Source organism: Acomys russatus, chromosome 9 (assembly GCF_903995435.1).
Source record: "Acomys russatus chromosome 9, mAcoRus1.1, whole genome shotgun sequence".
NCBI classification, from domain to species: Eukaryota; Metazoa; Chordata; class Mammalia; order Rodentia; family Muridae; genus Acomys; species Acomys russatus.
This window is the reverse complement of record NC_067145.1, coordinates 34,844,708-34,870,212: the sequence shown is the minus strand read 5'-3', so window position 1 is coordinate 34,870,212 and position 25,505 is coordinate 34,844,708. Positions and strand designations below refer to the sequence as shown.

The following is a 25,505-nucleotide window of genomic DNA, read 5'->3' as shown; positions in this document are numbered from 1 at the left end:
ACTTTTCCACTTGCTGAGACTTTACCTTGGAGATTTCCCCTCCAGGTCATATGGCGTCTCATTTATACTGTTCAAATTACTATCACTCAAAGATTCTTCATTTCCTTACCTATCTTTTTCAATTCATAGTCCAGTAGTTAGTTACTCACTCTTGTGACTCTTTTTTTTTTCTCTTCCTCCCTCCCTCTTCTTCCTTCTCTCTCTCTCTCTCTCTCTCTCTCTCTGTCTCTCTTCCTTCTTTCTTTTCCCTCCTTTCTTCTTCATTCCTCCTCCTCCTCCTCCTCCTCCTCCTCCTCCTTCTTCTTCTTCTTTTCTGTCTCTCTCTCTCTCTCTCTCTCTCTCTCTCTCTCTCTCTCTGGAGGTCTGGAGGGGAAAATGTATTTAAAGCCACTCCCAGGAGACAATGAACAGCAGTTCGTCATCTAAACTGAGTGTAATATGTGACCATGTACCTTGCTGCTCTCTCACCAACTTTTCCTTCTTGCCTTGAATTTGTGCATGAATTAAATCTTCTCTGGAAGTACACAGATTTTGCTGGCGCCAATTGAGGTCACAGTCCCACATTTGGGGGAAAATGAACTGACTGTGGTTGCAAACGCATGTCTGTGGCTACTCTGAAAGGCTTTCTCAGCAAATGGTAACCATATTTCTAAAAAGTCTGTTGACTTCAGCACTTCGGGCTGTTACTTTTCTGATTTTAAATGCCAGCCTGCCTCACTGAAGCATTTTCCACTTGCTGTCATAAGCTGTAACATGGAAAAGCCTCTCTCGGCTGGCTTTCCTCGGCTATGCACTGCCAATCTGAAGCATGCATGCTTTGTGTTCCAACGCTTAAAGATTCATCTCAGCAACCCCAGAAGGCTCTGGAGGATTCATGCACTTAATGAAGCTATGAGTCAGTGTGGCCTGAAAGCGACTTAGACACATTCCCCTCCTCCATGAGAACCACTCCATGCTCTTTCCAAGCCCTTTACGTATCCTACGCTATATATGCCAAGGGACTGCTGATTCATTTCAGGTTCATGACTATGGTGAGTGGAGAGCACCGTCTACTTTAACTTCTCCATACACACCTGTGAAGCTGACACTGGAGACACTTGCGACTTTAACATATAGATACTTACAGAACAGGCTCAGCTCGCATCTATCTACAGTCTAGTAAACATCATCACCTGACAAACCTCCTCCGGGCTGATCATGTTTCCAGGAAACACCTGTGCCTCCTTCACACAACATCTTTTTCACATCATTTTCACCCTTGCAAATTATTCGGGGCCAAAGGAGGAATTTCTGACTATGTTCACTCTTCTGAGTTGCACAGTGAGGGCAACTCTAGCTTTTACTCTGCAAGGTGCTAGTTCATATAGAAAGACAACTTTACCTGAACTGTGCACGTTGGCTCTTTAAGAGTCAGCAAACATGATGCCTCAAAAATCTGTATTCAGGAAAATTTCAAAACAGCTAGCTAGATCATCCAGCATCATAGACTGTTCCAGTCAGGACTTCAGTTAAGTTCTGAACTTTCTCAGCATTCAGAGACTGGAAAGCAAAAGTTTCAGCTAGTTTTCTTAATGCTAAACAATATCACAAATTTCTTGGGCCCCCAAAAGGAAAATGACACCCCAAATCATCAGGAAGCAATTTTAAGAGAAATATGCCCTCTTCCTAAGTGGTGGACTGGATGGTTTTATTCATTCTATGGGTGATGGATATTTGTTATTGTTTTAAAATGGCTGGTTATAGTAACTATAACTAAAAGGGTAGATTATCAAATCTACTTTTAGACCAAAGAGCATTAATAAGCCAAAAATCTTACATTGGTATAGCTCTTTGCATATTAATACAGATTTAAGATTATATTTTCTCACAATATGCTAAGGCATTGTACCTTTTTAATTCTTAAAAATGCAGTGTTAAGTTATAGTAATTTTGAAAGCTGCTATAGCAAATTCTTTAGGATAATTAAGAAACGCATATTAGTAGTCAGATATTACCAACATACAGTTCCTAGATAGAACAGATAATAAATAGCTAGGTTCAAACAATTTAGATACAATATAGATAGATGGTCTTCAAAAACCTCAAAGATCTACAGATTATGTCATTTAAAGATAATTTATTAATTTAAGGCTTTTTTGAGAACAAGATAGGTCTGCTCCTGGTAGCACCCCTATTCCACTTCAAAGAACATCAAAGAACCTCCATGAGATCTGCTTCATATGAGGTAACCTAGTTGGAGAAGAAAATGCCCTAGTTTTAACTGCAGACAAAACACTGTCCAAATATGACAAAATTGTCAGAGGAAAGTCAGCCACTAAGCTTTGCAAGGACAATGTAGGCAAGTCCTTCATAATTCCTACTTCAAGAAATCTGTCAGATATTCTGAGGCTGAAGATGATACTCTAACAATATAGAGGAATTTGGGGGAACTTTCCAGGCAATTATATATGTTATTTCTATAGTTTTGGAAGCTGTTTACCTACACTTCCTAAATATCCAGGTAATATTTATTCCTTCCTAAGTCTGGGATAGGGTTGAAGACTAGATAGTTAACAGTCTCATAATTAAACTTAAGTTGTTTAGAATGATAGAAATTGATTTAGGTACAGAACTTTAAACTCATCAAGATAGAATAGATAGTAGAATACTTTATCCATGGGTGCCAAATACATAAATGTAAATCTTACCAAATAATTTTCATAATTATTATTGCATGTAGTTTATTATTACAAGAGAAAGATCCTTTTACTAGTCTAAAAGAGGGAGATGTGGGCATGTTATTGTATACTGTGTAAAGATTCAAATGATGATAATTTATGTATCTCATATACCTGGTTGCAATCCATATTATGAGAATCTCCTGTTTAAACTTTGCTCCTCAACCATCCCCTGATATGTCCATAAAGCAGCTTTACAGCCAATCACTGAGAAGGGGAGAGAATAAGGCTGGACTTCCTGACAGACAGGGAAGGAGAACAGGGAGAAAGAGGGGACTGAGCCATGGGCAGAGAGGTCTAGGAGACATCATGAGAAAACAGCAGTCGGAGCAGAGGAAGCCATAAATGCAAGTATCTCAGGGACTTTGGTAAAGAGGCAGTCAGACTAGCTTAGAGGGCTAAAATAGATTAATAGTGCTCAGTTCTTGTGCTGTAAAGCTTGTTAAATAAATAACACAGTCCACTCTCTCCGTGCCTATTCAATATAGTACTTCAAGTTATAGCTAGAGCAATAAGACAACTGAAGGAGATCAAGGGAATACAAATTGAAAAGAAGGAAATGAAAGTATCTTAATTTTCATATGATATGACATTATACATGAGTAACCCTAAAAAAAAAGTCCATCATGAAACTCCTATAGCTGATAGATATTTTCAGCAAAGTAGCTGGATACAAAATAAACTCACAAAAATTGGTAACCCTTCTATGTACAAATGACAAATGGACAGAGAAAGAAACCAGGGAAGCAATGCCCTTTACAATAGTCTCAATAACAGGAAATAGCTCGGTGTAACTCTAACCAAGCATGTGAAAGATTTGTATGGTAAAAATTTTAAATGGCAAAATGGAAAGATCTCTCATGGTCATGGATCAGTAGAACTAACATAGTATGTAAGAGTATCTTTTATTTGCCTGAAGTAATTGTCATCTTTGAGGTTTACTACCTCTCTCTGCTAACCTAGTGTTGGGCTCAGAGTGGAAGCAAAAAAAAAAAAAAAAAAAAAACAGGGCTGGAGAGATGGCTCAGTGGTTAAGAGCGCCACCTGCTCTTCCAAAGGTCCTGAGTTCAATTCCCAGCAACCACATGGTGGCTCATAACTATCTGTAATGTGATATGGCGCCCTCTTCTGGCTTGCAGGAGTACATGCAAGCAGAGCACTGTATACATGATAATAAATAAATAAATCTTTAAAAACAAACAAACAAACAAACAAAACCCTCACTTCAGAAGCAGAAGCTTAAAATGAAAGCTTTATTTTCTGAGCTCAGGGAGGCAGCCAGCTCAGGATGAGGACTGTGTCCTTGAGGGGACGTTGTATTGCATATTTAAAGGTGAAAATCCACAATTAGCTCATACAGGAGAGTGGATGGTGAAACAGGGTGGTCAGCTCTGACTCAAGTTATTTTGCTAACAAGAAGTTCTAGTTAAGCCAAAACACTAAGAATGTAACATTCATATACTTCCTGACTCTGTCATGATTCTTCTTGCTATAGATAATCTATTATCTATATGTGTAATAATATAAATCTGTATGTAAAAAATAATAATAATAAATGAGAGAAAAAAAGAATAAATGTAAAAATAAATAAATTAAGAAGTAGTAGTAGTTCTAGCTAACCCTGAAAGTGTTCCTGGCAGTTGGGGCCAGCTGGGCTTAAAGTTGGGGAATTTTTTGCTGGGTAATAAGGCCATAGGGTATGTTGATCATAAACATAGTTTATGCATAGAGATTTGTTTTACATCAGCAGTGAGCTGAGAAGATGGGGCTTTGGGGCCTGAAATAAAAATATCTATAGTTATCCTACCCAAAAGGAGCAGGCCTCAACTCTAGCCCTAGTCCTGGAAGCTTCTAGCCTCCATACAATCTAATCTAGGCCTAGAATGTTTTCAGCCTCTGAGATTTACTTCTGAATAAACTCACCCTTTCTTGTTCTTTCTGAACTCTAACTGGATGGTTCAACTCAGCTGTTCTGGCTCAGACTGCACACCCAGCTGGCTGACTGATGCAATCTGGCTTCTCTCAGTATCTGACTTCTTGCTCTGCTTGGCCTCAAGCTAACTCCAGCAACTTGCTTTAATCTTCTGGCTTCTTCTCATTCTCTGCTCATCTCTCTTCACCTGTGACTAGCTTGTTCTCTCTTCAACCTGTCTCTGAAAAACTGCCTCTGAATTCCAGGAACTGAACAGCTAGAAATTCAACTCTACCACACTGCCTCACTATTCACTCCCTCAACCAAACTGCCTGAACAGAACTGACTAGAACTCAGAGATCTGCATGCCTCTGTGTCCTGAGTGCTGGGATTAAAGGCATGTCCCACCACACCTGGACCTAAGCTTTTCTTTACCTGAAACTTGTTCTATGCCAGGCTGTCCTTGAACTCAGAGATCTGTTTGCCTCTGACTCCTGGGATTAAATGTGTGTCTGCATTCTAGCTGGAGCACACAGATCTAGAAGGTCTTTGGATGTGATCTCTTGCCAGAGCAGCCATGTTCTGAAGTAAAATTCCTTTACAATAGGAAAAATGGCCACCCTACAAAAAGCATCTACAGATTCAATACAAGCCTCATCAAAATTCCAACATCATTCTTCATAGATCTTGAAAGAACAATTTTCAGCTTCATATGGAAACAGAACAAGCCAAGATAGCGAAACTATGCTGAATAACAAAGAACTGGGAGAAGTCATCACTGCCTCTGATTTAAATTGTACCACGGAGCTACAGTAATGAGGACAGCATGGCACTGATGCAAAAACAGACACACTGATCAATGGAATAAAACTGAAGACCCACACAGAAGCCCACACCTATGCACAACCAATTTTTGATAAAGCAGCCAGAAAGACATACTGAAAAAAGACAGTATCTTCAACAAATGGTGCTGGTGAAACCCGATGGTTACATGCAGAAGATTCCAAATAGATCCATACTTATCACTCTACCAAAAAATCTCAATTCCAAATGGATTAATGACCTCAACACAAAACCAGATACAGTGAACCTCCTAGAAGAGAAACTGGGGAACAGCCTTGAACTCATTGACAAAGGAGCAGAACACTTTTAGTGCAGACACTAAGATCAACAATTAATACATGGGACCGCGTGAAACTGAGAACCTTCTGCATGGAGAAGGGCACTGTCATTTGGACAAAGCAACAGCCTACAGGATGGGAAATGATTCTTACCAATTACACATTTGATAGAGGACTAACATCCAAAATATATAAAGAACTCAAAAAACTAGTTATCAAGAAAATAAGTAGCCCAATTAAAAATTCTAAGCAGAATTCTCAAAACAGGAAACTCAGATGGCTGAGAGTGAGAGATCTTGGAGCACTCAGACTAAACTGGATGTTTCTATCAAACCCCTCTCAGGGAACCCTGCAGATGAGGAGGGAAAAAAGTGTATGAGCCAGAGGGGAAGGGAGACACCAAGAAAACAAGGCCCTGTAAATCAACAAGATCAAATCTCATGTGAACTCAGAGTCTGAGGCAGCCTGCACAGGGCTTCCAGTTTAGTGTTTTTAATGGGATTCCCAAGTGTGCAGTGAGTCTCTGATTCTTGTGTCTTCTCTAAGCTCCTTTCCTTCTATTTGTTTTGCCCAGTTTTGATGCGTTGGTTTTCTATTTTATCCTATATTTTATCTTATCATTATCCCTTGGAAGCCTTTTGCATTCTAGTGAGAGACAGAAAGGGTGTGGATCCAGATGGGAGGAGAGGTGGGGTGGACCTGGGAGTAGTAGAGAAAGGTAGTGGTAAGGAACCATAATCAGGATATATTATGTGAGAAAAACATCTAATTTCAATAAAAAGAAAAATGTAAAAGAAAGAAAAAGATTCAGCATATGTTCTTAAAGACAGTTCACCAATTGAAAGATGCTTTCTAGGCATAATTCCTTAGATACATATAATTACAGGAACACAGCCAAATGATGTTAAGTTCAATGAAATAATTTCAGTGTCAGAAATCAATTTATTCTAAGTCCAACCACACCACTCTGTGTCTGGAAGCAGCACATCAACACTCTGCAACGTCTTTCACTCAGTAGTTTTGAAATACACATGCTGCCCAGGTGTGGTGGTACATGCCAGGAGGCTGAGGCAAAGTTGGCAAATTTAGACCTAGCATGTGTGAGGCTGTGAGGTTAATATCCAGTACTGGGGTGGGGATATGTATACCTTCTAGGTTTACTCCTGAATAATAAATAGCCACATATGATATAGTTTTTGCAGAAGAATCACCACCTGTGCTGGCTAGTTTGGGAAATTTCAATTGAGAAACTGCTTCCATAAAATCAAACTGCAGGCAAGACTGTAATGCATTTTCTTAGTTAACAATTGATGGGGGAGGGCCCAGTGCACTGTGGGTGGTGTCACCCCTGGGCTGGTGGTCCTGGTTCTGTTAGAAAGCAGGCTGAGCAAGCCATGAGAAGCAAGACAGTGTGTAGCGCCCCTCCATAGCCTCTGCAACAGCTCCTGCCTCTGGGTTCCTACCCTCCTTGTGTTCCAGTCCTGTCTTCCTTCAAAGATAAACAGTGCTGTGCAAGTGTAAGCCAAATCAACCCTTCCCTCCCTAAGTTAGTCATGATGTTTTATCACAGCAATAGTAACCCTAACTAAGACACCGTGAGTGTGTGCACATGTGTGTGAGCATTGTGCGCATGCCTGTGTACACAAAAAAGCCAGAAAAGGGCATCAGACCACACAGAGCTGGAGTTACATGCTCAGCTTCATATGTGGGTGCTGGGGTGTGAACGTCAGTCCCCACAATTGTGAAGCGAGTGCTCCTCACCCCTGAGCCCTCTCTGCAGTGCTTAGCATCAGTTTTTAGGCTGGATTTGTCAGGCCACTGTATCAGCTAGATTGGCTGTCAACCACAGGCAGGACTCTACTTGTCTCCAGTCCCAGTGCTACGAGTCCCAGGCGTCATTTTGAGAGAAGAATCAAAGGCCAGTGCAGATTTAAGCAGAGAGAAACTGACTCTACCAAGATGCAGAAGTGGTAAAAGATTACATAGCAGAGGAGCACAGGGAGATGGGAGACACGACGAGGATCATTTTAGAAAAACATCACCTCCTCCATTTCCCACGTCTTTAAAACAGGACGAGCCTTTTGGGAGCTTTTTCAACAGCTGTGTGCAAGGTCTTAACTGAAGTGTCATGGGATGATGGTGCAGACTCTGAGGCTGATGCTGCCTCCACTCTGCACTGCAGATACAGCACTCTGCCCTATGACAACACCTCTTTGTGGTGGTGTCTGTTATTGTTTGCCTGTCTTTATACATATTTGCCGTGTTTTCCCTCTGACTCTCTACTGTGTTGTTTAGCATGTGTGACCGAGGAACTTGATTTTTACTTCTAGATGACTCAGAATGCTATTTCAGTCTGAAGTTTTAAGAATTCTGCTCCTGTATAGTCAGCCTGGGGTAGACAGAAAATTCCCTCAACCCTTTATTGGGAAAGAAAAAAAACTTCCCTCTCCACCCAGTGTAGGGGTCCGCACCCTTCCATGGCTTGAGGCTTCATGTCTGTAACTACACGTTGGTTCTGTGCATTCTGGGTAACCAGCTGTGGCAATTCCCTTATATCTTCACAGCACAGCACAGGCTTGGTTTTGCATTTGTCTAATACTGTTCTCCCATCAATGCGAGGGAGTACCACATCCTATCAGAGTAACCTCCCACTGTTAGCACTTAGAAGCTCTCGGGAGCAGCAACAGTGTGCACATGCATCAAGGTGGAAAAAGTAGCAAAGACTGTAGGAAGATGACACTTAAAAGAAGACAATAACACTGGGTTTCACAGTCTCAATTTTTTTCTCCCAAGAGCAGGTTCTACCTAGTTGGTGCTGGGCTGAGCAGCTAAAACTTACATTAAATCCCACAGTCTTGCTGGCTAAGGAATCCAAGGTGTACTCTAGGACTAACTGCATACATAGTTCTAGGAGTAAAACAAACAACTTTACAAAATTGACACCCACAAAGCAAGAGCCTATACTACACAGTGCCTGGTGATTGGGTTTTTTTTTTTTAGACAAAATCTTGCTAGGTAACCTTGCCTGGCTTGAAATATTGTGTACACGAGCCTCAAACTGCAGGATCCCCCCTGCCTCTGCCTCCCAAGTGTTGATGCTGGGCTACTTCATCAGAACTGTGCATGTTACAGTGCATTCTTATCAAGTTCAACAAAGACCAGAGACTGAGCTAAACTGAGAGCTTGATTGCTGCCCACCAGAGAAAGTACAGTTAGAGGTTTGGGTTTATCCAGTTAACTGCCTGCTTGTATACAATATTACCGTTCTTCAGGGAGCAGGAGAATCCAGAGCCTTTACAAAGTATGAATCACAGCCCCAAAGTACTCAGCAGGAAAAAAAAAAAAAAGAGGAAATATGAATACACAGGGGAACCAACTGGAATGGGCCAAACATGAGCATTAACAAGCAAGTATTAAAGCCACATTTAGTTATAACTAAGAGAGTAAATACTGTAATAAAATAAACTAAAGGGAAACTTGGAGAAATAGAAATTACTTGAGATAAAAGAGGAGGGTGCTACATCCTGCATAGCTTGTATCTCTGAGCATTGAGTAGGGACAGTGAGGGCACAAAGAAAGAACACAACAAACACACAGAGGAGAGCTGGGGTCAGTGGTCTGCATGCTCTGGTGGAGCCATGCCTACAATGTAACACAACTACCCAGAACCTAGAACAACGAGTCAGCACAGGGGGTGGGGCTAGTCAGTCAGATTCATACTTGCACCACAGGAAGATGACTATGTGCCAACTTTAAGCCTGACTCAGACATATGGGGAAAGGTTTTGCCAATTTAGCAGTGTCTGAGGTTTGGTCCTTGTCATGGCTGTGCCCATGTCAACAATACACATCCATCCATACTTCCTCTGCTCACTACAAAAAAAAAAAAAAAAGTTAGGGCTTCAGACTAATGCACATGAAATGAAAGTGACTAGACTGGTTTAACAGCAGCTTAGAGATTCAAAGGAAAGAATAAGAAGAGATCAGTATTTGCACAGGTATTATTCAATCTGAAAAACAGAAAAAAATAAGTTGAAAGAAATTGACACAGCATCCCAGGTGCTTTTGGGATAAAGTCAAAGGTTAAATATCAACAGACTTTGAATCTAAAAGGGGATGGTAAAACAAAATGAGAGAACAAAGCACTGTAAGAAGCCATGCCAAGCAGAATGCAACCAGCTCCCAGATCTAGCTTTAATTACCACTTTCCAGCTCCTCGGACAAACAGATGCTTACAGGATGGAGCAGGGAAAACACAAGATGAGCCTAGAGGGTGTCAGTTGATTCCACATGGAGTCAAATGACAACCAAGATTGGCCACCACAGCATCTTCCAGGGGGAGGGAGGAGGCACGGACAGGAAGGGAAGCAAACCTCAAGAGCTGCTAAAGGCAGACCCAAGGGGAGCATCAAGTAAGTATTTGGTGATACTGGGTAGGAACTGAGGATGAAAATAGCTCCTATGACTCTCTTCTCATACAAACCTAAGGTCGACTGGCTGGATGAAAATGACTTGGCAAACGATAGACAACAGAAAAGGAAAACTGCTCTTCTCGGTAGAGAAACCCTGGGATCTTCTCAGTCATCACGCCACACCCAGATAGGATGCAGTGAGAAGGGCGCTTTGCATTAGATGGGAGACCCCCTCAGAAAGCAGGCCACACCCCACTATGGCCTCTCTCCAGTTTCCAGTAGTTTCCCTCCCATATTCAGGTGTAAACAAGCCCAGCTCCACTCCACAGCTTGCTATTGCAGGTAGTATACTCCTACCTACTACTGGACCCCTCAGCATGTAGGCTAAGCCAGACTACATTGTGTGGTGTAAAACTTACCGCCACACTCCAGAAACATATGAAAGTCAGAAACCCACTTCTGAGGGAAAAGGAGAGAGTCTGTCCACCCCTTCAGGATCTGTCATGTTGTAACACGGTGGCAGTCTCTCCTGATGAATCCTCTACCAGTTTTGAGGAAAGTTTTCTCTCTCTCTTTAAGATCATGCTCTGCTGTCTCTTATGTTACCCTCCTCCCAACCTGTCTTCTACTTCAAGACTTGCTGTGGGTCTCCCGTACCTAAAGCAGTTCATTTAGCTCACACTCAAAGGTGACCATGTGCTAGTCCTGTCTCAGAGCTGCTGAATCTGACCTACGTTTTTGTGTTATCACACCCAAAGCCACGCCTCCCTGAGCATGAGAAAACACCATACATGCTCACATGGACAGACATCCGAGAGACACCTGGCCAGTACTGAACATCAGGGCTCCGAACAACATGAACGAGACAGTTGCAGAACGGAGGTGTCTGATGGAAAATGTGCTAAGACAGAAATAAAACGACATTAGTGGAAATACTATAGTTAAAAGCTCATACAAAGACAACTTTTCAAATTTAACAAATACATACTACACAAGAAAGCCTAGGGGAAGCAGGTGATGGCTATGTGGTAATTTCCTCCACTATCTGTGCAACTTTTTGGTAAACCTACACATATGGCCATTTGTGCTGGTACTGGTGCTGGTGCTGGTGCTGGTACTGGTGCTGGTGCTGGTACTGGTGCATGCCAACAGTCAGGGCGCTGAAGAGGCTAAGATGGGAGGTGGCAGCTCAGGGCCAGCCTTCCAGAACTGGCAAGCCTTGATTCAAAATGAGTAAGATCTTCCAAATTAGATGCAACATAAACTTAAAGACCAAATAATCTGACAAGAGCAAGCATAGTAAATCTAAAGGAAGCCAACTGAACCACATCATTGTCAAATTGAAGGGGGGGAGAGAAAAACAAAACGAAAACGGGAAAAAAAGTAGCCAAAACAAAATGATGCAGTCTCCACGGGGAGCCTGATGCAGTCAATACTGACTGCTCACACATAGGGAGGCCTCAGAAAACGGGGGCCCATCTAGCTTTGAAGCGATGCACGGAGGAGCAAGCTTTCCTCACGTGTATCTGTCTTCAACCTTATACTGCCACAGGTGGAGTATGAACTAATTTTTGTTTTACTCTAAATAGAAATTTCCTATTAGTTTAAAACAAATACAGTATGAGTCTAACACTCCCTCCAAGATTTTTACCTCCTCCCTCCCCAGGAAGTGTCAGGAGCACTGGCTCAGAGGAGGTGCCCTGATGAGGAACCGCACCTGCGAACTTTGCAGCTCACTTTGCTGTCTTTCCAGGATAGGGATGCTTGTCACTGATGTCCTTAAAGAGCTCATGCATTTTAAAACTGAAGAATTTAGGGACACCAGACATGGGTTGACACAGGACTGTTATCAACTCTGGGACAATTTTAATCTTTGCATTCAGGCAGCTTTCACTCAATTTATTTGGGCTCTAGCACTAGAGCCAGCCCTTAGCCTTTTCCCTTTGCTCTTTATTTTCTTTTACTTGGAGTAAAATACAGCGTTGAAACAACAGAAAACTGTGTATCCAAAGTTACCAGGATATTCAGAATTTACATTCCCCTTGGGGCTGTAACTCCAACCATGAGTATAAACTACAATGGGGTCTTTCATTGCAGAGCTCAGACCCATGAGGCAATTCCATTTATCACTGAGTAAATAATGCAGGAAATGTAGTCAAAGAGGGATTTTGCTTTATTCCCTTAACCATAAATAAAAACATGTAGCACTTTGCAGGATTACCACATGTCGTAGCATGTCAGCTTCTCAGCCAGCCTCTCAGCCCACATGGGTTAAGAACTGTAAGAACTGGGGTGACTCCCTTGCTAGAGTCACGGCTTTCAGGAAGTGCACAGGAACGTCTGCGCACAATTCACAAGCGTGTGTGAGAGACCCCATTGTGATGCATCTGCAAGATGTAAGTATAAGGTGGGTACAATGCAGAGCTTTGAATGTCTGAGAATTTCCCAGTGTGCATGAGGATGCAGCAGGAGCCCTGGCAGAGTCAAGACTGACAGGGAAAGGACACATCACCCTTAGGTGAGCTTGACTTCACAGCTGACAACCATTTAATGGTGGGGGAGGTGGCCGGGACATGAAACCAAAGCTAATTGTATTTTGCTCCCACTTGGACAAAACGACCCTGAATTCTGCTGAAACAGGGCAGGACTTGTCAGGACGGGTTTCTGACTTTCTGATATCGGTCTGGTTTTTCCTGGCTAAGCTGATCACATCCACGCACAAGGAGACCATTGCTCTCTGCCTGCTTATGCTGTGGTACAGCAGTACTGCCTGCAAGTGATTCCCAACTGTTCTAAATCCCTTTGGTTATAACCACGCTTGTGAAGCGCAGCACACCTCAGCTCTGCAGCGTGCTACTCAAACTGGGTCACAGAGGGATGATCATAAAAGACTCCTGTGACAAGGGCTCCCCAAGTTACAGAGGAAGGGCGCCTTCGCTCTTCCACTTCATTGTCAAGACTGACACCTGCTGCAGAGGTTGACCAATGAGTCAGCTGCAGTCTCTGACTTCTTAGATGTGCTGTGACAAACACTGACATATTTATTTCCTGGCACCGTCACTGTTAAAGCAGTGGATGACATACAGGGTTTCTAATACTTCACATAAAATACCTATATTTAAAAATTAGAAAATCATCTTTTGGTGTGAAACTCACTAAAGACCTGCCCACAGACTGTGACAGCAGACACACCTCCTGCAAGGTTGCCGTGTCCTCCCTCAGCCTTTGTCACTTTGCTAAACACATCAAATTTCAGCTAACTCTTCTTTTCCAGTGACAGAGAGTTTAATTTGTAAGTTAAGAAATAAAGTGGAGGGCTGGAGAGATGACTCAAGAGGTTAAGAGCACTGGCTGTTCTTCCGAAGGTCCTGGAATCAATGCCCAGCCACTACGTGGTGGCTCACAACTATCTACAATGAGATCTGGTGCCCTCTTCTGGCCTGCTGGCTCACATGCAGGCAGAGCACTGTATAAACAAACAAACCAACCAACCTACTTTTTTTTTTTTTTAAAGAAAGAACAAAAGAAAGAAAAAAGTGAATCTATGGGAAAAAAAGGAAAAGGCCAAACCTAGAAAAGAGCACTGAAACCACCCCTTAGAGATGATTTGCTTAAAAGAAAGGTAATTGCTATTATAGAGTGCTTAGGCCACATCCAACATATTTTCTGTCTTCTGCAGACCCTAGTATTGTTGTTTCACGGGCAAGGGGAAAGGCAGATGCTTCGCGATATAGCCCCAGGATTGTGAGGATTTGAGTCAAGCGGCAGTCTCCAAAACCCTCTTTCTTACCCACTAAAGTATCCAGGACAGGCCTGCCTGTGTGAAGGTCACATGGAAAACCAGAAGCTCATGATTGGCCACTGCAAAAGCTAAGAGAACCAATGGGGAAAGAGGAGCTCTGGGAAGGAGATGGGCACTGCCCTTCCACTAACTCACATCCCACTTTAACACTTATGAGCCCAGCACAGAGGCTGGCACGAAGGGTGCCCCCAGGGACCTTTTATCTGCTAAAACTCAGCAGTTTCCCAGAATACTTCCTCTCTTCTAAACTACCCTCTTACAGGCACTAACAATGCTGCCATTCACCCTCTACTAGGTACCAGGCTTTGCTCGATTCACTTTGACTGCCTTAACTCACTTAGCATTCACAGCAACTATGCTGTCAGTACTACCATTAGGCTTACAAGTATGAGACCTACAGCACAGGCATTCTACAATCTGCTTAAGGTCACGCCGTTAATAACTAAACAGTGGAGGCAACGTGAGCTCATGGCCCTCAAGTTCTGATCTTCTCTCCACCTCCCCAGTGCTGGGAATACAAGCATGGGCCCCACATCTGGTTTGTGCAGTACTGAGAATTTAGCACAGGGCGCTGTGAATGCTTGGGAAGCACTCTACAAACTGAGCTATATGCCCAATTCATTTTGCTGCTGCTGTTGTTGTTTGTATGTTTTGATCAGGTTCTCCTGTACCACAGGCTAGCCTTGAACTTGCTATGTAGTCAAGGACAGCCTTGAACTTATGACCTTCCCATCTCTTTCCCAAGGTCTGAGACTGTAAAGTGTGAACAACCATGCCTGACCTTTAGGGGAAGTTTTAAAATAGGAAAAAAAAAAAAAAAAAAAAAAAACCATCCTATGTGGAGCACTTTGGCAATGCAGACCACACACTTGTGAAGGGGAGGTTTCCAGGGGCCACCGTGGGGAGGCCCACTTGGAAGGAAGGGCCTGCAGAGGTCCATGTCCAGCATGACACAGAAGCCTACTTTGATGTCCCGGTATAGTCTGAGCAGCTGCTACCTCAGTTCAGAATTGGTAGGCACAAGTTCAAAGCATCAGATCATTAAACTTTGCATGTGTTAGCCCTAAAGTCTCCAAAGAAGATCTGTGGGCAGCCATCAGATCAGGAAAACGTAGAGGCTAAGGAAAGTGTGGCCAACATGTAGCCAGTCTTGGGAACAGAGAGGAGCATGGATGAGGCAGCTCTGATTGGGGGCGGGGGCAAGGGTGAACCCACCTCTGTTGGAGCGGACAAGTCATCTCAGCAAGGTGTGGCCAGGGGGACTCTGGTATCATGGTAGACAGAGTTAACACCTAGAAAAGATCTCTCAATTCTGAGAGTCTGAATTTTTTGATGAGCTGGGTTTCAGGTGCAGTTCACACCGTCATCTCACTCATCTTGGATTTTCTGTCCCTCCCCTCCCCCTTTCTCTGTCCCCCTCTCTCTCCCCTTCTCTCCCTTCCTTTTTCTTTCTGTTTCTCTGTGTAATCCTGCCTATCCTGGACTTGCTTTGTAGATCAGGCTGGCCTCAAACTCACAAATCCACCTGCCTCTGCCTTGCTGAGTGCTGGGATTAAAGGTGTGCCTGTCCTGTCCTTTTCTTTCTTCTTTCTTTCTTTCTTTTTGAGCAAAAAAAAAAAATTATTTATTCATTTCTTGCATTTGAAGCACACCTCGATGACATCCTTGGCCTGAGATTCTTTGCCATAGTCCTTAACTACTACACAACTGCAACCAACTACTTTCCGTGGCTTTCCCTCTCGATCAATTTTACACAGTGCACAGTACTCAGCACCCAGTGCCTCCACCAGCTTGACATACATAGGCTCATCGCAGTCGGATGCCAGCACACAAAGGTGGGCCTGGCGCTTGTCTAAGGCTTTGGCAACTTCGTGTATGACACGTGTTAGGCCATCATGGATGAGGGCAGTCTTCAGCACCTCTTGAAGAGCAGTATTGACATCCATTATTTCAGTGAAGACTACTATGTTGTTTTCCTTTCACTCAGGGCATACAATCTTCAACGGTGCTGATGCTGAACTCCTGTGGTATGGTTACACATTCAGTCCCGCACCTCTGAAAGGCACCTCAAACAACCACTATCTTTGTCTTCCCATCCAACCAACACCACACCTACTGCCTGTCCCCTAGGAATGCTATACTGGATTGCATACCCTAGATGTGAGGAGTGACAAAACCTCACACGTTAGTCAAAGGTGTATTTTAGATGTAATCTAATACAACTTCACCACACACATTGTATCCCATCATGCTCATGTTCCACTGGCTGTTATAGCTGGAAGCAAGCACTGAGCATGGACTGTCATGATGTGACCCTCCATGCATCCCAACTGGGCAAAACACAATCCACAAGACATCACTCCTACCAGACTCCAAAATGGCCACTGTGGGAGTCAGATGACGGTGCAAAGGTATTTAAGAATGGAAAAACTGGGAAATAAGCCCATTCTTTAGGCCTACTTCCAAGGAGCACAGGTATAGCCTTGCTGGCTGACACCTATGTAAAGGATGAGTCCAGTTCCCACAGAGAAGTTCTGAGTGTCCACAGGGGCTGCCGGAACCTCTTCGACAGGAAACCCACCTCAGTTCTCCCTCCACCACCCCTGTTCTCAGGATACGGTTTTGAAAGCCTTCAGAACTTAAGTAGCCCGTGCCAGGGCAAAGCAGTGGGCCCAGTGCTGAGAACAAGGCTGAGACAAGGTGACTTCAAAGTGCTCAGCCCACAAAGACCAAAGATCAATGGCCACTGAAGATTTTTGTGGATATAAATCCATTGGTGCAGCTTCAAAAGTGAAAGAACTGACTTGACTACCCACAGAGTTTGGTGATGATGGATAAAAATGAACAAAATATTCAAAACTGTGTTAGAAGCTACAACGTGTTTATTTATGTTTGTAAGTAGTGACACTGGAAACAGGCCTAGCGTATAAGGAAGGGTTCCCAGGGTCAGCACAGCAAACAAAGAGACTGGAGAAATTATAAATATAGACAAAGAAAATCCCCCCTTCGAGAACTGTGAGAAACTTCACTTTAAAGGCAGCTAATGGGGAAATTGAAGCTGGACTAGAACGTGGAAATATTTCCAGTGTTAGTAACAGCTGCTGTCGCACAGTGAATGCAGCTACTCCTGCTCCTAGGACATATTTTACTAGCAAAAAGAAATTAAAGATAGGGATTCAAATGCCAAGTCCTCCTCCCAAACACAAGCCCTCTAAAACACAATTACAGAATAGTCTGGAGGAAAGCTACAAAATATTTGTTTTAAAACAGGAAAACCTATCCAAATGTTCATCCTCTGATAATTGGTTACACAAAATGTGTTCTAGTCACACAATGGAATACTATCCAGCCATACAAAGGACATGGTAGTGGTTGCTCAAAATGGATGAACCTCGGAGGCACTGGGCTGAGAACAAAGTGAAACACAAAGGCCACACCCTGTTGGTTTTGCTACGCATGCCTAAACTGGGAAATCCAGCGACAGCACGCAGGCTAAGCAGATGCACGCACTAGGAGTGAGGGAAATTAGGCTACAAGGATCCGTTCTCAGGTCATAAAAATGTCCTCAGGTTACAGTGGGAGTCATGCAGCTCTGTGGATACACTGAAGCCACCAGACCTTAACAGAAAGGTCCTACGGTGTGTGGATTACATCTCAGCAGTGCTGGGGAGGGGAACAACACAGACAGAGGTCAGTGCGAGAACCCTTTAGATAAAAGCAGAGCCCTGATACAGCATGCACATGCTGGCTGCTGAGGGCTGCTGTCCGCTTGTATTTTTAAGAATTGTTGGCTTAGGGAGATGTATACACCAACCAAAGAGCATGCATGGTCTGGCCCTAGGCCCCTACACATATGTAACTGATGGGCAGCTTGGTCTTCATGGGGGGGCCCCCAGTAAGTTGATTGGGTGCTGTCTATGACATGAACTCTGCAGCCTGCTTTTCGATCACTTCCCCCTTAATGAGGCTGCCTTGCGTGGCCTCAGTGGATGAGGGGAAGCTCAGTCCTGGTACGACATGATGGGCTGGGGAGGGCTGGTGGGACGGTGGTCTTTCTTTAGCTTCCTGCTGTGGGTGTTCTGTCAGGCTCTGATGATGGAGAAGTCAAGTGTCTGATGAGCAGGTGAACCAGGCTCTTTACAAACGCCTGTAACAAAGTGTGCCAAGCTCTCCTGAAGGCCTGTCTCCTGGGTGCAGGCAGAAACCTGGGCTTCCTGCATCCATGCCGAAGGAAAGACGGTCTAGTGTGAAGGGGGCTGGAGCACAGCAAGAGGAACTCAGCCCTCATCCTGCCTGCACACACTGAGGGGCAGAGGCCACCCACCTAGCATGTGACACAGGACACACAGGGTCTGTACCTGATCCCATTTGAAGCCGCTGTGACTAAAGCCTCGCACAGAGAAAGGCAGACGCTGCCAGCCTGCTCTAAGGAGAACTAAGGAAAGAGGAAAATGACTCCTGGCTCTTCCTTGTTCCTTACTGTTTCCTGAATCTTGATATAACAATTTATTTTGACAGTTCTTCATAGGAAAAATTCCAAATCCCTTAACCCATCTCTGCCCTGACCTTGCTTCAGAGTTCCTGCTTCATGCAGCTTGCGTGCAAAGCCACACTCCCCCAGCATTTCTCAGGCTGCCTGTTTCCAGTAGGAAGCTTTGCCTTACAGCCTTGTAACTACAAACGTAGGCTTTCTACGAAAGACCAATCAGAAAACTCTGCAGAACTGAAAAATTCTGTGGCCTCGGGACCACAGCTGAACGAGAGTCAGAAAGAGCCTACAAAAGTCAGGGAGGACCAGATCTAAACAAGTCTTCTAGACGTGGCAGGACAGCTATGCTCTTGAACTCACAGAAGCCGTGGTTGCCTGTACAACATCAAGCCAGTAAACACCCCCAGTTCCCTACCCTGAGGAGCCATTGATACTGGAAGGCTTCTGGAGGAGGGAAAGTAAGTCAGCCTTCTTTAAAAGTATGGAGGCCTGGAAGGCCAAGCTCACTCTGGGAGATAGCCCTACACCCCATGAGTTGTGAGCGACACAAACTAGACTTGATGGATTCTTAAATAAGAGGACATGAAGCTGAGAAGTGGCGGAGGCACAGGTATGGAGTCATGAGGAGAAGTGGGGGTAAAATTAATTCTTTCAGAATTTCATCAAGTGTCATTAGGTTTGTGTTACTCTGTTCTAGCCAAGCAATCTTCTGGAGCATTTTTAACCTAAGATGACTATTCGTGAGGTCCCAGATCATTTTCTTCCCAGCATCTCTGTATGCTTTCCCAGGGAATAGCAAACAGCTGGTGCTTTAGTTCTAGTAATTAAGATTCATATTTATGAATATTCTCAGAAACTCATAAAATCATTTATATCTTGGAATTCCCCAGGGTAAAGTTATAATTAAACAAATCACCTCCTTCCTTGGAAGCAGATCATAGTGTTTCTCCGGGCTGCTGTGAGGACCACATGCACTACACACAACCTAGGGAGGCAGGGGCCGCTGGGAATGCAGAGCCTCAGAGGAGTGACGCCGGGGCTACTAAAGGACAGCCCCCAGGAGGGCAGCCAGCCACCCACGCTGGAACAGGGCATTCAGAGAATTCTCAGAGAATTAAGAGTGTCTGAGCTACCTGAACCAACCCTTGCCCTCACAGCCATGGAATCAGGTTCTCTCAAGCCCTTGCAGACATAAAGTTTAAGAAAATGCCTGGTTGAGGAGATGGCTCAGTTGGGAAAGTACTTGTCATGTAAGCATGAGGACCTGAGCTCAGTCCCCAAAACCCAAGTGAGGAAGCCATGTGTGGTGGCCACACACTTGTGATCCGAGCACTGAGAATGTAGGGACCAGTAGATCCCTCAGCACAGCCTAACTGTAGAAGTCCAGAACAGTGAAAGACTGCTGTAAAAACACCAACATGGTCAGTACCGAGCAGACAGAGTTGACCTCTGGCCTCCACATGTACGAATGTACATTTGTTCTCACAGCCACATACACATGTACACACGCAGGCACACATATCAAGGGATAGATATTTAAGATTAAAAAAGGAGGCACAGCGAAAGGCTCTTTTTCATTATGTCATATACTGTATAGCTCCAGGTTGAACTGTAGCCATGAGCAGAATGTAACTTCAGAGTGGCTACTCTGAAAACTGATGCCATCCAGCGTAAAGACGCTCTACGATGTAACAAAATCTTTACTTATTCTTTTTCATCACCGTGTTTTTGTTTTTGCTTTTTGTCTCAACAACCAAGTTGACCTACACAGACCGTTAATCTCAGATTTACACATGTTCTAAGAACTGCTTGAATCTTGTTAAAAGAAACTACTGAGATTTAAGGATCTCTGTGCCTAACAGAGCCCATGAGATGTTGGAACTAGTCCCAGGCTTATCTACTACCAACCACTGTAATGTGGCGTTCAATCTCAATGATTCTTCAAGGAAAAATCCTTGTGCCACTTGCCGTGGGGCTTCTCGGGCAGGATGCTTGCTGCTTAGTATACTGAGGAATTCGGGTCACTCAAAGTTTGCAGGATGGGTGGTAAACATGACCTTTCTGGGCCACACCTCCCCCAGTCCTGGCCCCTGTTTGACCCGACAGCCCCCACTTCCTAAGCTACACTAACAGACTCTTTGTCTTCTCTGTAGGAATGCACACAGGAAGGGCAAGAGGTTCCCCTGTTCTGTCCTAGGATACACACTTCCTTCGCCACTAAGAGGACAAGCTCCCTCACTTAGAGATAGGTCTGGTGATCGTGTCACCTGGCTGTACAGCTGGACTCAGAGGCAAGGCTTCCAGGGCCCAATCTAGGTCAATGGTAAACTCAAAAGTTCCCTCAAAACAACAGACACATTCAGGCCTCAGTATTGAAACTCTAGCTCAGGGTGGGAATAAACACACAGCACGGCACAGCTTCCGTACAGAGGTAGATCCAGACTGTACACTACAACTGGGTGCCCTGTTCTTAGGAAACGCTTTGGCATTCATCTCATCAAGATGTCAATATCCAGTGAGAGCTTTTTTGCTCATGATGGGTCACATTAAAGTCGTGAATATGCTGTGACAGCAGGCATTCTAGCGTCCTACCCTTGAACTACATCCTACACCTTTCTATACCAACACCTTAAAAATACCTCTAACATCAGAAGTCTATTTACAATAGTTTAAATATCTATGTGAGATCTTCAGGGACTCAATCAAGTTTTTAAAATGTGCCTGGCCTTTTTGCCTGCATCATGTCTGTGTACCATATGCCTGCCTAGTGGGTGATCTGAGTTTGATCCCTGGGACCCACTGTGGAAGAGAATGAACTCCCCAAAGCTGTCCTGTGTCCTGTGACCTGGCGGCTCACATTGGCACAGTGGAGCACACAGTACAATACAAACACACACACCACCACTACTCCCACCACCACCATATTTAGATTCACTGCCATTCGTTTTCAATCAGCAATGCACAGACACACACACACACACACACACACACACACACACATACACACACCCTACATCCACCCCCACCACTACCACCCCTCAACCCCATCTTTAGATTCACTACCATTCATTTTCAATTAGCAATGTAGACACACACACACACACACACACACACACACACACACACCACTACCACCACCACCACCACCCCATCTTTAGATTCACTGCTATTTTTTCAATCAGCAATGCACAGACACACACACACACACACACACACACACACACACACACACACACACACACCACATCCACCCCCACCACTACCACCCCCTACCTCATCTTTAGATTCACTGCCATTCGTTTTCACTCAGCAATGCACAGAATGCCATGTGAAAAATAAAGATGAGACAATAAGCAGCAAAAACAGACAGAAGAGTGAATAAAGAGGGAAACAATGCTTGAAGAAGTTGAAGCGTTTGGGATCTGTTGAGATTTCTTCTGTGTCATAATCATTTATCCAAATGCATTGGAAAGGCTGTAAAATCAGGTCACCTATCCCAGAGATCACAGCTTTCTGGAAAATGGTGCATTTGGGCCAAAGGAGTACAAATCAGATGAAGACAGTACTGAGGGGAAAAGAACTACCCAAAAGTTGTTACGAAAACAAGCCAGATAATCTCATGAATGTCTAGGGACAGTCAGGGAAGTAGCTGCTCCAGGAAACACTGAACAACCTTCTTCCCCTGGTAGGCTTCTCTGCTGCTGTGATAAAGAAATGCCACGACCAAAACCGATTTGGGGAGGGAAAGAAACATTTAGTTACACTCTGTGTCACAATCTATCACTGAGGAGTTAAGGCAGGAGCTCCATGCAGAACAAAAGCAGGGACCATGGACTTCTGAGTAGCTTTCTCAGACTCCTTCCTTACACTGCTCAGGACCAGGGATGTTACCACCTACAGTGGGGTAGGCCCTCCTACAGCAATCGTTAAGAACATGCCCCCCCAGACTTGCATACTGGCCAACCTCACTGAAGCAATTCCTCCAGTGAGGCCTCTCTCCGGGGAGGGGGGGCAGGTCTAGGTTTGTACCAAAGCTTATCCTCATATGGCATATGCAGGGCTATTGCATTGAGTCAAGACATTAAAAAGCAGAACGAAAGTCACACTGAGCCATGGTGTCTACCCCAGGAAAGAGAAGGTCTAGCTGCTACAGAGGGCTCTGGCTGATGTGCTTCTCTCCCAAGGGACTGTATAAGGCTGCTGATAGTAGTCCATTTAAAGCATATACAAAGGCACTAAGACCAACAGCCCATTTCTGGCACAGTGGTGTGAACAGCTCAGCTGTGTGTGACTTCAGCAGTCTGCAGAGCAGGCTCTCCCAATCTTCCTCCCCACCAGCATGTCTATCACACAGATGTATCAGTCTCTTAGATGTCCCACTGTGTCCAATCCATTAACTCCCTGTCTCTAAGACAGTGACTTCTAACTGGGGGGTGACTTTGTCTTTTAAAAGATGCTTGGTGTTGCTAAAATGTCTTCCTTGGAAGAGACTTAAACAACACTACACACACACACACACACACACACACACACACACACACACACACACACGGGGTCCCAACAATAAACCAGGTACAATTCCATTGAAGTTTACTCTGGGAACCAACGAGGCTATTAAGGTTACTTAGAGAGCAACAGGTGAGGAGTTACAGGCAGGAGCATGGATAAGCCCACAGCAGACACACAGGGAGGTGTTTACCCAGCAAGGCTGCTGCTGCTGCTCTGGCTGAGTAGCTGGAACTCCTCCCCTAGGCCTTGTGAAATTAGGGCAACATTGCTTTCAGCTAGTTCAGAGGAATGGCTAGATGCTTAGATGAGGGCCCCATGACCCTCCCTTGCCCCCTTTTCTATGAAGGAAAGTCAAATGCCATCAGGCCCAGCTGTGATGACCGTATGTAAGTGGGCACAGCTGAACACATGGAGATAGTGGCAGTTTGGCATGGAGGACAGTTCTTTAACACTTGGCAATATCATGAGACGTCACCAAGCATTGCCAAGGGCCTGCTCCTAACACTGTCACCAGAGAGCAGAAGCTGAGGTACTACTAAGTGCACAGGACAGTATAACCTAGAGTCAGAAACAAACATTCCCAACACTAAGAAACCAGGTCCCGTCGCATTCTTTAAACAGTACAGCTCAGGGTTTTCTTTCTTTCTTTAACATTTATTTATTTATTTATTTATTTGCTTATTTATTTATTTATTTATTTGTTTATTTGGAAGGGAGGTCATGGCACACATGTGGAGGTCAGAGGGCAACTGAGGTCAGAGGGCAAGTTGTAGGAGCTGGTTACATCCTTCCACTAAGCAGGTTCTGGTGATCAAACCCAGGTTGTCAGGCTTGGCAGCAAGACCTTGACCCTCTGAGCCATTTCACCACACTGCATAAGAAATTAGCTTTAATTTTCCTGTTCTTTCATCCTCCTAATACAACTGTTCTTCAAAACCTACCTCTCAGGAGAATCATCCAACTTCTAAATTGCAACTAAGCCTGCCTATATAGGAAAACAAAACTTAAACAAGTAACACCATCACAAGAGTGCTTGGTGTAGTAAGAGCTCTGGATATTTTGTTTCTTTAAAAACACAGGAACGTAAGAATATGTTTTCATTGTAATCCCAGGTGTGGAGATATGGGATTGCTCTGGACTGTGTGCAGCAGCTGACTATGATTTGCCTCATGCTTAGCAGAAGCAAGGTTTTGCCAGCTGCAGACAGTGTCTGCAGTCATGTGACATTTGGGGCTCTGGGAACTCTTCAGAGGTTATATAAATGCCAGAGCCCCAAAGGTGGGGTTGGTGGTCAGTGGTCATTCAGGGGGTTGGCTGCCATTTGTGAGTAGTGATGCTCAAAGAAGAAACAAGAAGAAAGAAATTAGATTGGAGATTCTCTCATTCTCTCTCTCTCTCTCTCTCTCTCTCTCTCTCTCTCTCTCTCTCTCTCTCTCTCTCTTTCTCTCTCTCTCTCTCTCTCTCTCTCTCTCTCTCTCTCTCTCTCCCTCTCCGCCTCACCCCCCCATCTCCTTCTCTCCCTCTTCCCCTTCCCCTTCCCCCTTCCTCTCTCTCTCCCACCTCTTGCCCTCTCTCCACCCTCCTTCCATCCTATCTAATGATAGGGGATGAAACTGAGGAATAAATAGTGAAAAAAAGAAGAATTCCCCAAAGAAGCAATGACTGGCTGCAGGTTGGCTCTACATATTCAAACCTCCAGCATGAGAAGAGTGTTGGAGTGGCCTCTGCAGTGATTGGTGGACACCTCACTGCATCCTCAGCCCCTCACTCACTACATGAGCGCTCGGTATCAGAAAATCCATTTACTTCACTTAAAACCTCCTGCTGCAGTAGACAAGGGCTTCTGCGCATTCTCTCTCCTCCCTGCTCCCCTTCCTCACCCTCACTGTGGAGAACTGAACACAGGGCCGCCTACCCATCAGGCAAGGGTTCCACTCACTGAGAGGTCTGCCCTCAGCCCCACAGGAACTCATTTTCATCTCTTCCTACCTTTTCCTTCTCAGAACAGAAGTGTCTTTGCACCTGAGCATGGCCTCCCTGTGACTTCTGTTCTGGATAGAATCGTAATTAGCCCTCTGGGCTAGTGGATGCCACCAGCATCTACCCAGTTGTTCAAGGTAGATCTCTGGAATCACTCCAGATTCCTCTCTCACACCCAGGATCAGGCCAAAGCCATGCCACTCCAGCCCAAGTACTCCTGAGGTCTGTCACACTGGTTTCATCTCTCTACAGTCTAATACAGGTCACATATCACTACAGGAAAAAATAACTACATCTGAGTGAAAGACTTGGAGGCTCCTCTTATGGGATGGCTCACCAGAACACAGCATGCTGGCATTCTGATTTTACAGAATGGATTGTTCTAACTCTGTGAATACAGGCAGATAACTGAGCATCCTGGTCTCCAGATTCTCAAATGTCCAACAAAGGGTAATAGAATCTCTACATTCCAGACATAACAGGATACTGTGACATAGCCTGATGTTACTGTAATAAAAAGAACAAGCTAATTTGCCTTTCATGCCAAACTAGAGCAAGCACATC

At 44.4% G+C, this 25,505-nt stretch overlaps 1 protein-coding gene across 1 annotated transcript; it reads right to left on the bottom strand.

The window, feature by feature from the left end:
• Positions 1 to 15,591: 15,591 nt before the first annotated feature.
• LOC127193878 (40S ribosomal protein S12-like) lies at positions 15,592 to 16,132 on the bottom strand. The gene has a single exon (XM_051151135.1). The coding sequence runs from the start codon at positions 15,907 to 15,909 to the stop codon at positions 15,592 to 15,594; it is 318 nt and encodes a 105-aa protein (XP_051007092.1). The 5' UTR covers positions 15,910 to 16,132.
• Between the last annotated feature and the right edge of the window lie 9,373 nt (positions 16,133 to 25,505).

Excerpts from the sequence above, each read along its gene's own strand:
- LOC127193878 (XM_051151135.1), bottom strand. The coding sequence starts at position 15,909 with ATGGATGTCAATACTGCTCTTCAAGAGGTGCTGAAGACTGCCCTCATC.